Source organism: Poeciliopsis prolifica, unplaced genomic scaffold, assembly GCF_027474105.1.
Source record: "Poeciliopsis prolifica strain line A6 unplaced genomic scaffold, Auburn_PproV2 SCAFFOLD005, whole genome shotgun sequence".
Lineage (NCBI taxonomy): Eukaryota > Metazoa > Chordata > Actinopteri > Cyprinodontiformes > Poeciliidae > Poeciliopsis > Poeciliopsis prolifica.
This window is the reverse complement of record NW_026562380.1, coordinates 8,632,966-8,649,681: the sequence shown is the minus strand read 5'-3', so window position 1 is coordinate 8,649,681 and position 16,716 is coordinate 8,632,966. Positions and strand designations below refer to the sequence as shown.

At 39.4% G+C, this 16,716-nt stretch overlaps 2 protein-coding genes across 3 annotated transcripts; one reads left to right on the top strand and one right to left on the bottom strand.

The window, feature by feature from the left end:
• The first annotated feature begins 966 nt into the window (after positions 1 to 966).
• prdm8 (PR domain containing 8) lies at positions 967 to 5,513 on the top strand. The gene is made up of 4 exons (XM_055029714.1): positions 967 to 1,081; positions 1,656 to 1,875; positions 2,001 to 2,229; positions 3,330 to 5,513. Exons 2-4 carry the CDS (start codon positions 1,663 to 1,665, stop codon positions 4,412 to 4,414), a joined length of 1,527 nt encoding a protein of 508 aa, XP_054885689.1. The 5' UTR covers positions 967 to 1,081; positions 1,656 to 1,662; the 3' UTR covers positions 4,415 to 5,513.
• Positions 5,514 to 8,554: 3,041 nt separating this feature from the next.
• gdf10a (growth differentiation factor 10a) lies at positions 8,555 to 15,429 on the bottom strand. 2 transcript variants are annotated; one of them, XM_055030276.1, is made up of 3 exons: positions 15,003 to 15,429; positions 10,690 to 11,792; positions 8,555 to 10,590 (listed from the first exon to the last, which is right to left on the bottom strand). In XM_055030276.1, the coding sequence occupies exons 1-3, from the start codon at positions 15,205 to 15,207 to the stop codon at positions 10,399 to 10,401; spliced, it is 1,500 nt and encodes a 499-aa protein (XP_054886251.1). In that variant the 5' UTR covers positions 15,208 to 15,429; the 3' UTR covers positions 8,555 to 10,398. The 2 variants fall into 2 exon arrangements, with proteins under 2 accessions (XP_054886251.1, XP_054886252.1); XM_055030277.1 differs by lacking the exon at positions 15,003 to 15,429 and adding an exon at positions 12,133 to 12,170.
• Positions 15,430 to 16,716: the final 1,287 nt, after the last annotated feature.

Below are 16,716 nucleotides of genomic sequence, written 5' to 3'. Positions count from 1 at the left end.
GTGGGAGCATCGATGCCTTGCAGCAAGAAGGTCGCACTGCACGGAGTTTGCATGTTCTCCATGTTCTCTCCAGCTTCCTCTCACAGTCCAAAACCATGAATGACAGGTAAACTGGTCTCACCAAATTCTCCCTATATCTCAGATAAGGGACGTTTAATTGAAATAAAATAGACCTATATTTAGCGTTTATAGTAAGCTGTCATTTCCAAATAACAGACATACAAGCTAATATCCCCCAAATCAACCAAAGTAAATAAATACATAAGCTAATTATTCATTATACCTCCAAGCCCCTTAAATTTATTCAGGTCATTTGATAGTTGGAGAACTTCCAAAGGACCCTCTCCTCGGGGTTATTTTTATTTTATTGTTTGACTTTCTCGTCATAAAAAAAGAAGTTGGCTCAAAAACCAGCAGGATATTTAGGCCACCACAAAATTGAAAGCTCTGATGCAGAATAATCATTAAATGCTCATTAAACAAAAACATTTAGTTATGAATAATGCATTGGCCCGTTGGCAAGCCCAGGCCCTTAAAGGCGCACACAATTTCAGCCAACTTCACTGCATTTTCTTTGGCCACATTCTGCCCCATGGAATAAGCCAAACTTACTGTTTTTATTGAAACGCGACCAAAAGGAGTGGTTCTGTTGTGCAATAGAGCACATGGTTATTTTTTCGAGTAGAGTTAAAAAGTCAGAATAACTGGTTTGATTTATTTTACGCACTGTGAAATATCACAAACTACAGACTATGTTTATGCGCACAAAAACACAGCATTCCAGAATAACGCCCAAATCCTGTTTTCATATGGAAAATACTCTAAATACTGTATCATCACTATAGATGCTGCAGCAAAAAGGCGTGCATGAGCGCGTGTGAGCGTGAGCGCGCACGCGTTATAATGAGTGCGCCCGCGCTTCAAGCTTCAATTTGCTCTGGGAGTGGAAGAGGAGAGAGGCAGCAAGTGAGGAAGAGCTCTCAGTCGGAGACGGAACTCGTCCGAGGAAGCTTCGCTTCTGAGGTCCGCTGCACCTCCCGGAACCGACAGCGGAACCGACAGCATCATCCACGTTCGCGGGGTGAGTCCGTCAGCATCTACGTCTCCTCTACAGGAACACCACTGACCAGTCACAACGAAACCAGTGCATAAGGATGGCTTTTTTTTAAAAGAGCTGCATCAAATTCTTCCTATGGGTTACAGTATAGTAGGTTCATATGTTTGTGTAAACTAATAGATCGGCATTTTGGGCGTATATGTTTCAGTGATCGTATAAAATGCTCAGAAAACGCTTTTAAAAAGCCGCCGAACTTCTCTTGCGCGCAGAGGAGCCGGTTGGACTCGACGGCAGATGCGGAGACAAAAGGAGTAACCGAGTGAAAAACCGAAACAAAGAACGTTAGAAATGATTTCACCCAACACCAGCTGTGTCTGCCTCCCTCTGGGATTTTATTTTTTCAGAAATATTTCAAAAGGATCCTTTTTTAAAAAAAAAAATCATTTGTTATCTGAAACCCGGATCGCTTCACACGTTACAGATTTAAAACGTTTGTTTTCTATGGCAAACTACTTGATACATAGCTTTTTGCATGATATTTAGAAAAAAAAAAAGAAAAGAAAAGAAACAGTATCTGATTCTGATGATTCTTCTCCAGTTTAGGGATGGATCACGCTCTCCACACTCGATCTATCTGGTCCAGTGACACTAAATTCCTGCAGCATCCAACGGATCTGAACACCAGTGTGGTGGTGACGCGCTGCATCCCTGCAGGAACGTGCTTTGGTCCGTGCGTCCTTCAAAACACTTTCTACGAAACCATCGCGTTTATTGCCCAGAAATGCAGCGACAAGACAGCGACGTCCTACATGTTCAGGGTGAGTCAAAGGCCAGGCAGCGTGGACATGTGGACTTTAAACGACTTTATGACAGTCTGGCTTATATGTGAACTTTAAAATAAAATAAAATGTAAAGACGCCTTTTTGATGTGTCGTGCCAACAGGTCGACCCAGACGCCATGTGCAATTCAGCTCTTGTGCTCTCCTGGCTGCGGCTGGTGCAGGCTGCGCGTAACGCAGAGGAGCAGAACGCGGAGGCATTTCTGAAAGCGGGTCAGGTGTATGTGCGCACCACGCGGGACATTCAGTCTGAGGAGGAGCTGCTGGTGTGGTACGACCAGGAGCTGTCCGACCTGCTGGGCTTCACAGACATGATCAAAGGGCTGGACGGAGGTGAGGCGCATGCTTCATGGGTACCGATGTATAGACTGCTTGGATGGATTGGATTAATTAAAGGGATTTAAACAATGGTTCAGACTGATACTCAACAGAATTTTGAGAACTTCCTTTTTATAAGTAATGGTGATGATAGTGGACAATTTGTAAAAGCTATTTTCTGGTAAGTGTGTAGATGTTGCAGCTGCACATTATATCCAGAAAAAAAACAGACACAACTTACATTTTAACATTGACCTTTATACAAAAGGTCAATGTGTTAAATGGAGGTGATTTGGATCTTTTTTTATAAGCATGAGTTTAAGCTGCATGAAGGGTTTTTCTTGGTTGCTTGGGGAAATTTTATTAAATAGTGGGATTTCCAGCCAGAGTGAAATTTAACATGTTTGTGAATTTCAGTCTCTTCACACACAGTGGACAGTGATTCAAAGATCTTCATCTTCATCTCTCCATTAAAGTGGATGTCAGCATCACTAGCATTTTTTACCCATAGTAATACTATTGTTAATACACCAAACTGTTTCAACAGTTGCTTTTGCTGTTAGGGTAAAACTTGCATAAAAATAGATGCACATACACCTATTTTTTACTTAATTTTAGTTCCTCTGATAGTGCGCAAGACTGAAGTCGAATTCCTTGTTTCTGCACACAATCATGGCAAGGCTAAAATGCAGCAGGCTACATGGGTTTATCAGTGACTATTTGCTTTGTATTTAGAGCTACAAACTATATTCGTGTTACTTTTATAGAAATATTTTTGTTGGAACACAAAGTTCACAAAGGGTATGAAGAGCCTAATGGAAAGAGCTGAAGGACTGAAAAATAAACAGGAATGTCCAAAGCAAGAGGTTAGGGATGAAGATGCATTTAGTTGCATTAGTTTGATTGCAACATTTCAGCATATTTCAGTCAGTCCACAGTACAATGTTTTGTTTGTCATATTTAAAAATCTAAAGTGAAAATCACCTGAGTTAGACAAATACTGAGAAAATTATTTATTTACAATGTTGATTGAAGATGAATAAAAAAATAAATGAATAAGTAAATAAATAAATACAAAGTGATGTTATACATGTATTTTTTTTTCTCCTTTCTAGAATACAAATGCGGGAGATGCAACCAGATCTTCAAAAATCAGAATCCGTTCGTGGCTCACTGCAGATTTCTGTGCACCCAATCGAAGAGTGACACCTGGAACCGTGAGGTCTATGAGCTCAAGCGCGTGGAAACCAAGAGTAATCACCGAGTGACCGATTTCCACAACATCGCCAGAGATCTGGAGCAAAAAATATCTGGAGGAAGCGACGAGGCGGAGACTCCTTCCAGAAAGAGAAAGAGCGAAGATGCTCCGGTCCCCAAGTGGCGAAAAACGGTTTTGTTAGAGAAAACGAATATTTCAAACGATGAAAATGTCACCCAAATGGGTAAGAGCTGCGACCAGGCTGCGGAAGGCCCCTCCTCCTCTTCTGACAAACTCAAAGCTGACAGGGTCAAACCAGTTCGTGCGCCACGAGGAAGCGCTGATTCAGCGGAAGCTGGGGAAGTCAGTGAGGCTTTTACGCACCAAAAAGTGCTTGACACACGTTTGGGGACAGGGGAAGGATCTGGCGTGTTTTCGAGCGGCAACAGCGCGTTTTCTCTGGTTCTGTCGAGCAGCCAGGGCGAGCAGAAAAGCGCGTTTTGTAAACCTGATAAAAGGACATCTACTGTGAACCAGCAGATCCAACTGAGCAGCGCTCCAACAGCCCCCCCTAGCCGCGTGGATGAGATCACTGACGCGTTCACCAGCAGGACTATTCTGGGATACAACAATCTGATGGCATCCAGCATCGTGGGCGGTGACATGCAGACTTTGGCCTCCCCGATTCCATTAGGCAACGCTTTCCATTACGCGCCGGAGCACTGGTCCAGAAACCTCCAGACCACATCCGCCCTCACGGTCCTCCCGCCCACTTTCACCTCCTCATTCGGCGTGTCGGTGCAGAACTGGTGCGCCAAATGTAACCTGTCCTTCCGCATGACCTCGGATCTGGTGTTTCACATGCGATCTCACCACAAAAAGGAGTTCGCGGCGGAGTCTCAGGTGAGACGTAGGAAGGAGGAGAAACTCACCTGCCCGATTTGCCACGAATACTTCAGAGAGAGACACCACTTGTCGAGACACATGACTTCTCATAATTAAAAAAAAAAAAGAAAAAAAGGATTAATTTATAATTGAAGACTTTGATGTGATTAATGAATGTATGTAATTAAAGACGCGTCCGTTACACTTTGTCCACCAGATGGCAGCAGAGGGGCGCGTCTGTTTTGGTGCCCTGTATATTTAGCAGTTTAACAGATTATTTTGTGCCTTATGGGACTCAGGAGGTTGAAAAGATCTCCGGAAAAAGCTGACGATTGTTGAAAATGTCTCTGTGCAGTTTCTCCTTATATTTATCAGCTGTTCTTTTGTGGAGTTGTACATGAGGTGTGGCTTGAGTTTGCTTTTAGAAATCAAATGTTATCAAAAAGCTTTTGTCACAAAACAGCGCTAGTAATTCTATAGCTGAACGAGACCTTCATGCAATTCTTTCTGTTTGCTGAAACCTTTCGTAACAAGTACCAACTCAGTGAAGGTCTTCACATTATCCACAAGAACAAATAAAGGTCAAAATGGAAAGAACAAGAAGAAGATTTGGCCAGGAGGTTTCATACTTAAGAACTCAGGCGCAGAACTCCTGAGAAGTCTTCTTAGAATACATCATTTCCACTTCAATTTTTGGACCAGTCACACAATAGTTAGTAGAGAGGATACAAAAAAAAAAAAGAAAAAAAAAGTTTCTCAGAGAAATAGAAGTAACACATGAGCTCAACTGGGGTAGAAGTGATTTTTAAATGTTTTTTTTATGGCGCACAAAATGTGTTGCGAGCGGTCCAGCATTCTGTCACTGAAACTCTCAACAATGAATCTGAACTGCAAAAGGTAATTGCTGAAGGAGTTGGGAGAACATAAATTTCCATATAAAAGGGATTTCAATGAAAAAATGCTGGAAGGAGAGACTTTGGTAAATAAGAAGCACTGATTTAATTTTCATTCAGGATTTGTCAATGGCCTGGGTAGTAAATGAAATGGTTTCTACTGATTGTTTCAGAAAGCTAAAATAAACTAAATCCATTAGAACATATATGAAGTTTTGTTCAGTGGACCCAACAATGGAGGTCCCCTAAATCAACATGTTTTCTTAACATTTTTTATCAGCTGTACAGCAGAGTAATCAAACTCAAGTGCAATAAACATTTGAAATAAACCATTTTGTGTGCATGTTAAATGTTAGTTTCACTTTCTGAATTGAGGTAATATTTAATACGCCATATTACTTAATTTGCAGTAAATAATGATTTAATTATGGGGTTTCTTAAGTTGAGGTTTCCAAACTTTAATCTGGATGAACAAACAAAATAGTTATTTCAAAGTCCAATATGTCTGTCTTTCATGAAAAGCCTAGTTGTGGTGAAAAAAAGATTTGTTCTTTTCATATATTTATCTAATTATTTTGAGTCATACTGTTCTCGACTATCCCTTATAGTGAACATGTTGCTCATGTTTGAAACTATGAAATGCTGAGAAATGTATCAACATTAGCCTGTATTCCCAATAGTAGTTATCTTGTCAGCAAACAAGTTTCTCTGGTTTTCAACCTGGAACTGATAAAAAGATCTAGATAACAGGAATACAACTAAATTTGATTTGAGTTAAGCCAATAAATATGGCTACCTCTCTGGATTCCTTTAAATCTGTATTGAACTGCTGTTAGTAATTGTGATGAACTTAACAGGAAGAGGAACCCAAATCAAATTTTACATAAGTGCAAAAGGACTTAAGCAGAGCTAACAGGTAAATCATACATTTTATTATACTTCTATAGAAGCTCCACTGCTTTGAATCTGTGATTGAAATCCTGTCTACCAACCAGCTTGTTGCCTATTCAGACTCAACTCTAGAATAATCTCTCTATGAATGTAAAACCTTTATGACAAAGGCCCAAATGTGGGCCCTCAGGGGGCCATACAATTGGATAAAAAAAAAAAAAAACTAAATCTGAGAAAAGATTTGAAACAAAAACAAAAACACCAAATAAAACTGAAAATAAAGATTAGAAATTGAAAGGAAATGTTTTGAAATGAAAAAAAAAGTTTAAAAACACTTTTCAGATTCAATGTTTTTGTTTTCATATTTAATTCAAGCTGTGAATCAAAGCTTGTTTTATTTGAAAACTTGAGATGGATGAAAGTAATAATGGTCAATGTTTAAAAGTTAAACAATCCTTTTCATCTTTCGAAACGGGCTGAATTCTAGAACATGCAGTTAAAATAAACTTTTGCTGTTGTTGGTTTAATTTTGAAGCAGCTGAATTTCTCCTTGGATGAGGAAAATATTTAAAAGAAAAATTAATCAGTTCACATTTTTATACAATTTCTACACATAGGATGAGATTTCTTAACATTACAGCTACAGACTCACATGATTAGACAGATTAATCAAGAGAAACAGTCGCTTTTGTACTAAAAGCTCTGAGCTCAATAACCAGACCATTTTATCCAGGTACAGAAAATTCTCAGTTGTCCAATAATTACTTTATTGCTCCCCTATAATTTAGCCATAATGCTGGAGAAAGGTAATATTATTCTTGGTTTCCCACTTGCCTTGTTTCACTTTGGTTTCTAAACACATTGGCGCATTTGCGCGAGTCTGCTGTGGTTTTCTGGGCTACAACACAGAGCTCTCCTGTGAGAGTGACTGTAGATGACATGCAGTTCACTTTCTGATGGCAGAATTGAGGCACAGACTGTAAAGAGGATCAGTCAGGAAATAAGTAAAAGAAAAGGAAAAGAAAAGTAAACATTTTGCTGTAGTGAGGGCTGACACACTTTGAAGCTCTGACATAAAGCAAACATGAATTAAAATAGCCCTAATCGCAGCCGTTATTTCAGTTTTAATGGTGGTTGGACTATAGTTCATTTATAAAAGGCTTAGTTTATTGCTAAACACTTCCGGTTGTTAAAAAAGAAGCAACATTTTCTCACCCTCATCAGTTTTGGGTTCTTACTGCAATATATATTCACAGTGATGTCTATTTTTCTGTATTGTCATTAAATGCAATAACAAAAAGATGCCCTTTAATATGGTTTTCTATGTTTGCTTGATAATCCATGGAATGAAGTGGCTAATAGGCATTGTTTCAAATTTGAAAACAACAAACACTTCACTCTTGTCCATGCAGCATCAGTTAACCCTGACAATTAACCCTCAATAAAAAAATTTTTATAAATAAATAATTTTAGGAAGAAGTAGACAAGAGAAGCCGAAAAGAGCTAAATAAGTAAATAAATATAAAAATGGTAAAAAAAAAAAAAAAAACTCAGTTAATGAACATATATTTCGAAATTAAAGGCTAAACCAAATATATTGGCATATTAATATTTACAGAAATCACAGTTGCAAATGACAAATTTAGTATCAGTCTATATTATATTAGAGTAAATATAGCAATCTGAATTTCTTAACATAATAATTTACCAAAAATAATAACATACGATGGTACTAACTTATTTTTATTAGTGCTTCTTAGCAGACAAAGATATAATCAGAACAAGTATTGCAAATGTCTCTTCTATACGTACCAATGATCAATGAACATGGCAAAAATACTACTAATTTAATATTGGACAGCAATAATTCATCACAATGGGGCCTTTTATATCCTTCCTCTCTCAAACATGTAACTGTCTTTGGGACAGTTTTCTTTCCAGGTGTTTTACAAATTAAACATGTCGTCATTTTGAACAGATGTCTCACACTGGCGCTGAATTTCTGATTAGTAATTAGATATTTAATACAAATTGGGACTGTTACTTTTTTTCTTCTGAATAAAAGGGATAAGCAGATCATCTCGACACAAGATAAGCTGTCTGCAAGCATCTGCAGGAAGAAAAGAAAACAGTTTTGGAAATGCTCTTGGAATGAGCAGAAAAAGGGGAAGTGCTCTGTGTTTTGAAGTTCAAGTGGCTGAAGTCCTGATGGGTGAAGGCTTGCTTCCTCCATCAGCCATTTATCCGTAGCAGCCCACATCCGTCACATTATTCGCTGGACAGCTGAGCCTTTGGTGTGGGGCAACAATGGGTTCAAAGGGCCAGCTTCTGAGTGGAACCTTCCTTCTTTTGTAAAACAATGATGCTAAAACCATAGTGTCCTTTAAGGTTTATTTTGATACAAAACTTCACACTCTGAAATTTCCGAGAAAAGCTAGTATTGTGTAAAATAATATTATTACTGCAAGGCCAGTGGATTAAATTATTTTTATTCTAATTCTTATCAGGCAAAATGTTCATAATTTAAGCAATACACAAGTAAAAAAAAACACAGTATAATCTGAAAAGTAGCATTACATAATCTAGTTATTGTTAGAGTCATATTAAATCAGATTTCACATCCAAAATACCAAACAAACAAAAAGAAAACAACTTACAAAACATGATTTTATTCTAACATTCTTGAAGTGTTAGAGGGGAGTTGCTGGGTGTGAAGTGCTCTCTACAATTTGTTTCTTTATACAGCATAAACAACATATTGTCTGCAACCAAAATTATACATATGAGGTTATAAAGTTTGCACAAAATTGGAAATGTTTTGTCATCTTGTTTTCTGAATGAGCTGCCAAATAATAATGTGATTTTGCAGTCAAAGATTTCACCTTCAACAGTATTCTTACTCCTTTTTCCATCTCACCATTTTAGATACACAAACTTGGAGGATTTTAAGTGACATGAAGCAAAACAAACTGTGTGAGCATGTCTGTGGAAATGATTACAAGGGTTTACTATTTCTTTTTTTCTTTTTTTACTTTATAAAAATAAAAGTATGAAAAATGTGGCTGTTTATTTGAATTGAAAACTTACACGCTTTGAGATCTCGAAGGACATGGTTTGTCCATCTACTCAATATAAAATGAGCATGGAACAACTGCCAACCTATTCAAAGATCTGACATCAACTGGAACAATATAAGTTTATCCACAACTCTGGCAATAATGGAAGAATGGGAAGAAAATGTGCTAAAAGAAAGCCTTGAAAAGTTCAATTTACAATCTACTGCAAGGCATTCAGGGATATGAAGAAACTCACTCTCATCAGATGAGATTAAAAGAGAGTTGACTGTCCTATGGTGGTAGCGGGGTGACTTAAAATGGTGAAACATCACCCTGTGGGAATGCTTTTATTCAGCAAGAAGAGGGGACTTTCTAAGAGTTGATGGGAAGTTGATTGGATCTAAATATGAGGAAGTTCTGTAAGAAAACCCTCAGGGACTGCAGCAAACTTGTGATTAGGGATCACCTTCCAGGACACCCACATTAGACATTCAACCAGAACCAAAATAGGATGGTTTGGATGAAAGGATAGGGTTAGGGTATGTATTAGAGTGATTTGGTCAAAGCCCAGAACTAAATGTTACATTTGAAATTGCTTTTCAAATATGTCATCCTTCCAGTCTGCTGTGTTTAATAGATTATTATACATACAGATCTAGGTCTCTAGAAGTAGAAAAAAAAACTAAAAGTGGTTATCTGACTGACTTGGAAGTTCTGAATACAAATGAACACCACACTTTACATAGTTTTATCTGTAAAAGAAAAAAAAAATCAATAGCACCTGTCCTTGTATTTCCACTTCACAAATGAGAGTTTTGTATTGTTCTGTCATATAAAATCCCACAGAAATGTTTTGAAGCCTGTGGCTGTATTGGGAACAAATTATAAAAGGTTCAACAAGTATGTATACTTGTGCAGTGCATTGTAAAACAAAACCACAAACTCAACATGAGCTGTGTTTAAAAACTTTCTACTATTAAAAAGGAAAACATGTCTTAAATGCTCATCTCAACAGAATGCATTCAACAACATATAACCTATGGGTCTTCTTGGAGATACAAAACACTGTCTGTGCTTCTCCTGTCAGTGCAGAGGTCAGTCAAATTCAATGGAAGTGATTCCTTTACATCTCTCTAATTCCTGAAGAAATATAGGGTGTCATTTTTTTCCCAGCATCAGGAAACCTGTTATCCGATGCACAGTTCTGCCACCTTTACACCTGCTGTTTCTCCTTTTTTTGTGTTCTCCCCTCACCACTGTTCTATCGGCAGGAGCAGGATTGGACGGACATGTTGGGGTAAACCTTGAGAACCAGGTTTCTGGATTCTTCCTGGAAGAGCACAGCCAGGGGACTCATGTTTTCTGGGACACAGCAGGGTTCAGGAATCCCAGGGATGATCCCCACAGCTCGGACTATGCTCTGAATGGTGGCGTGGTTGGATGGCCTGGCAGCCTGATAAAGTTTAAGGAAAGAAGAAACATCCAATTGTGACCAGGATTTAAGGCAAAGTAGAAAGAAACAAGAGAATATGTTGGACGTGTGTACTCCTACCTGAGGCATTGGAAAACCACATGCACCTGCACAGTAATAGGCATCAAATGACTCCGGGGCTATAACCCATTCATTCCAGCCAATATCAGCAAAATCCACTCTTAGGTTCCTCCTCGAACAGCGTCTGTTATGGCCCCACTGCCGTCTCCTGGCTTTCCGCATTGTTTGTTCATCAAAACTCAGAACAGATGACTGAGTGTTAACCCTTCCCTTGTGTTTTCCCTGATTGCTCCGCTCATTCTTCTGTCTGTTACCAAGAGAAAGTGTTGGACTATCTTTGAGTGTAGTTGAATCGTCTGTTTTAATTTGTGCTATTCTTTCTTCTCCTTTGAGGGTCTGAGGTTCAGCTTTGTCTCGCTCTTCTCTGGCTCTCTCTTGACTCTTCCCCATCTTTTCTTTCCTCTCTGCTTTGAACTTCGGTTTGAGTGCAAGGTACCGGTTGATCTCCCACACATCCTCTTTTCTGTATTCACTGGGTCTGTAGTTGACTTCAGGCAACTCGTTGTTCTGAATGGTGTCTGGGAGTGGATTTGTTTGCCTTTTTATTCGTCCCTTCAGTCTCGGTGAGGAGTTAGACCTGTGCAGGACTTCTGCTCCCTCACTTATTGGATCATATCTCTGAAGGCTAGCAGCAACACTGTTTGGCTCTGCTAAAGCTTGGTCATTGGCATACAGTAACAGGTAGGGCATGCTGACAGCAGAGAAAACATCCCCTTGTTCTTTATGGGGTTGCTGTCCAAATTCCAGTTCCAGCGACAGCAAAAACTGACCTCTATCTTGAGCTTCCTTTATTATCTTGGTCACATCTTTCATTTGCCAAACCCCTTTCCTGTGGGGGTAAAAGGTCACATTACCTATAGATGACTCCACCGGCTCAGATCTAACCTCCGACCCAGAAGAGAGGGAGCGAAACATCAAGCTGATGGACGGAGAAGGTTGTGTGAATGCGGTGTGGCATGATGAGGTCTTGAAGCGTTTGCAGAACCAGGGTCTTGTAAGTGTGTGCTTATCTAGCAGGAAGTGGAATGTTGCAGAGAGGATGACCTCTGATTCCTGAAGGGTTGTTAGGTTAAGTCTGTACACAATCCTGTGGTCAGGAGAGACTGAGGAGACATTAAATCATAGTCAGCACACAGTCATTGGAGAATCAAATAAGATTTATGAATAAAATTACATTATTAAGCATACATATATGCAAATATTTATATGTTCTATAAGTAACTACCTCATCTTTTAAATGCACAATTTACTTTTTAGTTGATCAGAATTTCTTGGAACTTTTAATCAGTTCCTGCTGACTTGCTGCTTCCCTGGGCAAAAGGCTTTCTTTTGTTTTTATGACAACCTTCAAGTAAACACAAGTTAGCCTGAAGCGTCTTTACTTTACTGGGGATCAGTAAGCTGTTAATTACGCTATGGACAGTGCAGAAAAGAGCATTTTACCTGAAGGTGAGAGCATAGTGACTGCTGTGTGTCTGTGAGTCTTTTCATGGTTCAGCTGTTATTCATGTAGAGGAAGTCTTAATGGAGACTAGCTATTGATAACGTTGACCTTTCCTTGACTTTAAATAGTAAATGTCTTGTACTTCTATAGCACTTTACACTTCATCCATGCACATGTTTACAAGCTGATGATGGCAAACTACTGGATAGCAGCCACAGCTGCTGTTGATCACATTTACAAAGACAATGCCACAATGCACTGATGACAACAGGCCTTTGACCACCACCACCTGACAAGGCAGGTGAAGTGTGTTGCCCAAGTGTCTTGCAGAACAAACTCCTACCACCGTCGCCACCATCATCCCAAACTTAATTGTCATGCCTGTTGCATCACTGCTCCAAAACAAAAAGTCAAACAACCACGAAATGGCTCAAAGGGGCAAAATCAGCCTTCATCCATCCATGACCACAGATCTAAATCATTTAGACCTCATCTGAGTGTTGAGCTAAAGAGCAAAAAACATCTACTTTGTATGATCCAGACTGCATTGATGAAAGGTCAAAGATCCTTCTGTATGAGTTCTAGAAGTTATTTTTGCTAGAGGTGGGAAAAATATGTCCGTGTCTATATATTTTTGGAAGTTTTGTTTCTGAAGCCCTAAAGTGGAACGTACTTTCGGAGTAAGAAATTAACCAGGTTCAATTGAATATGCTTTGTTTTTTGGGGGTTTTGTTGGGCTTTTTTGGGGGAGGGCAGGGGGGGTCATGAGCAAAACGTGACAGTTGTGACAAAACAGAAAAATGAAGCAGGTTAAGGCAACAAGAAGCTGAACTGCATTTGAACTCAGTTATTTGAGATTTTTTAGATTAAAGGAAATATGTTTAGAAAAAGGCAAAGCTCTGAGCCAAAGGCACTTATGTGTGGTTAAGTTTCTCCCCCAAAATAGAAAAAAGGTGTTTCCTTACATTGTTACATGACTGAACCCTGAAACTGTTGAGCAGCTCATTGGTAGGATGTGAGAAGGTGTGCCCTTAAGAGGAACCAGACTCTGGGTGAGCAGCAGGCTGCATATTCATGATCAACATTAACTTCAACAGCAGAGTTATTGTTCATTGTGTAAGACTTCAGCGGAAGTGTGGACTGGGTGAAAAGATATATTTTACCCTGAATTCAGCCTGCATATGGAAGTGCTTATCCTCAGTTTCAGTTGAAGCTTTCCTTTAAGCTTGCTACGGCCAGCTCAGTCACTGAGATATAATCAACTTTTTCAGCAGTCCTCAAACCATTGTGAAAAATCTCTTACATGTCTCCTTGGATTACATCAAGCCTCAGTAGTAAAAATACACACATGTTATGATATGCTATCTGAGAGCTTTGCAGCGTACAAATGAAGAGCTGCATTAATAAAAACAGCTTTAGCCAGAGAGGAAAGAATGTGCATTAAGCCTCCTGTTTCCAGGACGTGGAGTCGCTTGTTCCCCTGAGGACCAACTAACTTAAACACAGAAGCCATGACAATGACCCTCCTCTGTGCACATATCTGCCTGCCCCTGAGTTTTCCTTTTTTTTTTATTGTATTGTATTTTACTGCACATGACTCTAATGCATTCTTGTGAGACTGTCCAGTGTAATTGATCGGACCCTGCATGCGAGTGGCGCCGTTGCTTCCAGAGGCTCAATGAACTCACAGCATCCTGAAACTATTTAAATGCATTCTCAGACTGAGCCAAAACAATCCTACATATTTAGAGTGCAGAACCAGCCTTAGATTGTTTGGGGCCCAACGCAAAAAGTTTTATTTGGCCCCCTGAAACTATTTTGAATGATTTACTGAGTAAACACTGTAAATAAACGTGGAGGCAGATTATTTATTTATCTAAGTTATTCCTTTGGTACAGCAGTCCTGTAGCAATTCTAATTTATTTACTCTAAAATTGCATATTATATGACAAATGTAACTGAAATACCATTGAATGCAAATAATTAATCCCAAAAAATGTTTTAAATTTTGGTAGGTTAATATATTTCTAGTGCCATGCTTTCTTATTCTGAATGCTTGTAATTTGTTTGACCAACTAGACAGAATTTTATAGTACATGTTGGCAACACAATATAGATTTATGAGACCAAAATGCTAAAGCTCACGAAAGATGGGGCCATAGTGCTAATAAAATAAATAGAGAGGAATGGAGGCACAGGCACAATAAGCTGCTGAACTGTTTTTCAACATTAATTTATCACTGTTAATGCAGACTTTAATGCACTAATTTCTAGGAATTATTATAAAATAATCAAAAATTCAAAAGCTTCTTTTTAGGCTCCATCATTTCTGGTCCACCACTAGACCTTCTAGAGATCATTTTTGTTTTTGAGTTCTGCTGCACCTTCAAGGCGACAGCATCATCTCAATACATGACGCCTGGCTGTGAGTATGAGCTTTAGAACCACTACTTGCTACACAAGTTCAGAGACAAAATCAACAATTATATTTTGATGTGTTTGGTTTTACATATGTTTTGACTAATTTATTCAACAGAATTTGAAATGAAAAAAAAATATTGCTAATGTGTTAAATGTTGCTTTTTGATGCTTCTAATTCAAGACAGTTTTATTGCACTTTACTCCACATGCTGTGTTATTTAGTCTTTCAATTTGTTTGTAAACATAATTGGAAGCTTTGTTCAAGTATAACTTGGTCCGGCTGAATGTCTGCATTTTTGAATAGCATTTAATGTAAATTACTGGAAGAACTTCTCATCCTGCAAATTTAGTTCTTTGCATTTTAAAACACTTATTTTTGCTGCACAGCGACTCCGAAATTGCTTCATTTGAGCGCCCATGCGTCATGCAGGTGAGCTTGTTTACACACCTCGGATGGCTCTGAAACTCCTGATAGTGTTTCCTTCTTTCAGGCGCTTCTCTCTGTTATATTTCTCGTACAACCTATGCATATGCCGGGAGAGCATATCCTCATCAAAGTCACTTGAGAGCTGGAGGAAGCCGGTGTCTCCGGTAAACGATGCAGAGGTCAGGACGCAGATCAGCGTCAGTAGAGACAGGTGCGAGGAAGTCATAATAAGGACTGCCGTTTATGGGCCGAGGACGCTCCAGCAAAAACTCCAAAAAAATATGAAAAAAAAAGAGAGGAAATTTGCTGAGAAATGTCCAAACGAATCATAAAAAAAACAATCCACGCTGTAAAAGCGCGACTTTCCCCTTTGCGCTCCGTGCGCACTCTCTCTGCTCTCTGTCGGACTGTGTAGGACCTGGATGCTGAATGGGTTGGTCCGGGCAACAGTTGGGGCTGGTACTTTCACACTTGTGTGATCGCCAGCGGCTTCCAGGGGGGTTATAGTACTGGAGCGGTAAGAAGCGATGACGCACAATCCTGTCAGCCAACGGGGTCCCTGCAGAGTCAAGAGCCAGAAGTGAAGGTCATGAAACTGACCCCTTTCTCTCACTGCCCGAGATGTTAAAGAAGACGATGTTATATTTCCTTGCATGCGGTTTTGGATCACTTTTTGAAAACAAAATTTGAACGCATTTGGTCAACTGAAATGCTTTTTTTCCTCTCCTTGCGGGCAAAGTAATTCTACCTCATAATTTCCAGCTCACCACATTATTTCCAGTAACTGCTTTTGACATGGCCTCAGTCACACATAATTAGCATAGAAACACCTACAATAATAGTCCGACCAACAACCCAAGGGCTATTGTTAGAGCAGGGCTCCGCATTGTGTACAGTGTTTAAAGTGTGCGTGTTGGCGCTGAATTTGTTCGTTTCAAGTAGCACACTGGTTTCAAACTCGTAACACTTTGGTCTGTGCTGCATGTATTTTTGTATGTTTGTGCTCACAGTGCGTTTAATCTGGTGTCTGGGGTTCTGTACCAACAATGCTTGTTTTGTGGTGGCGGTCTCCAGCAGAGAGGCTGTAACTAGCTGGGGCCTCTCAGGTCATTTTGCAGCACACTGTGTGAATCACACACACACACGTACACACGCACACACGCACAGAGGACTACTCAATACCTTTGTGGCCCCCAAGGGCCGCGCAGAATGCTCCTTTTCACTATGTTCCACACCAGCGGCAGCTCTTAAATCTGGACCTCTCTTAGAACATCCATGTATGTTTGTGTGTCCATGCATGCTTTAGTGACAGTAGAGTAGCTCACTGAAGTGGCATGCTTTATGGTTTTGTCATACCGCACAAACACATCGGTTTTCCTTTTCCCATATGGTGTTGACTTATACTGTGATGAAAAACAAACCATGATTAACTGCTGTGGTCATTTTACTGAATACATGCAATTCTTCTCTCCCTGTCCCATTTAATCTTTGAAGAGAAAAATCTAGTAAGATGATTGACCCCTCCTAAGTATATTAGGACGTGTGGCCATACAATATTAAAAAAACAGGCTGTTGTTTCTCTTGAATTAACTATATGTAAAAACTGAAAAATAGTTGTGCAACAACGAGCTGATGCTTTGTGATTACAAGCCATAAAACATGGGGCCTGTCTTGTTGTGCTCTTCTGGTGAAGAAAACAGAAAGTAAACAAAGAGGTTCAGAAAGGATTCAACCT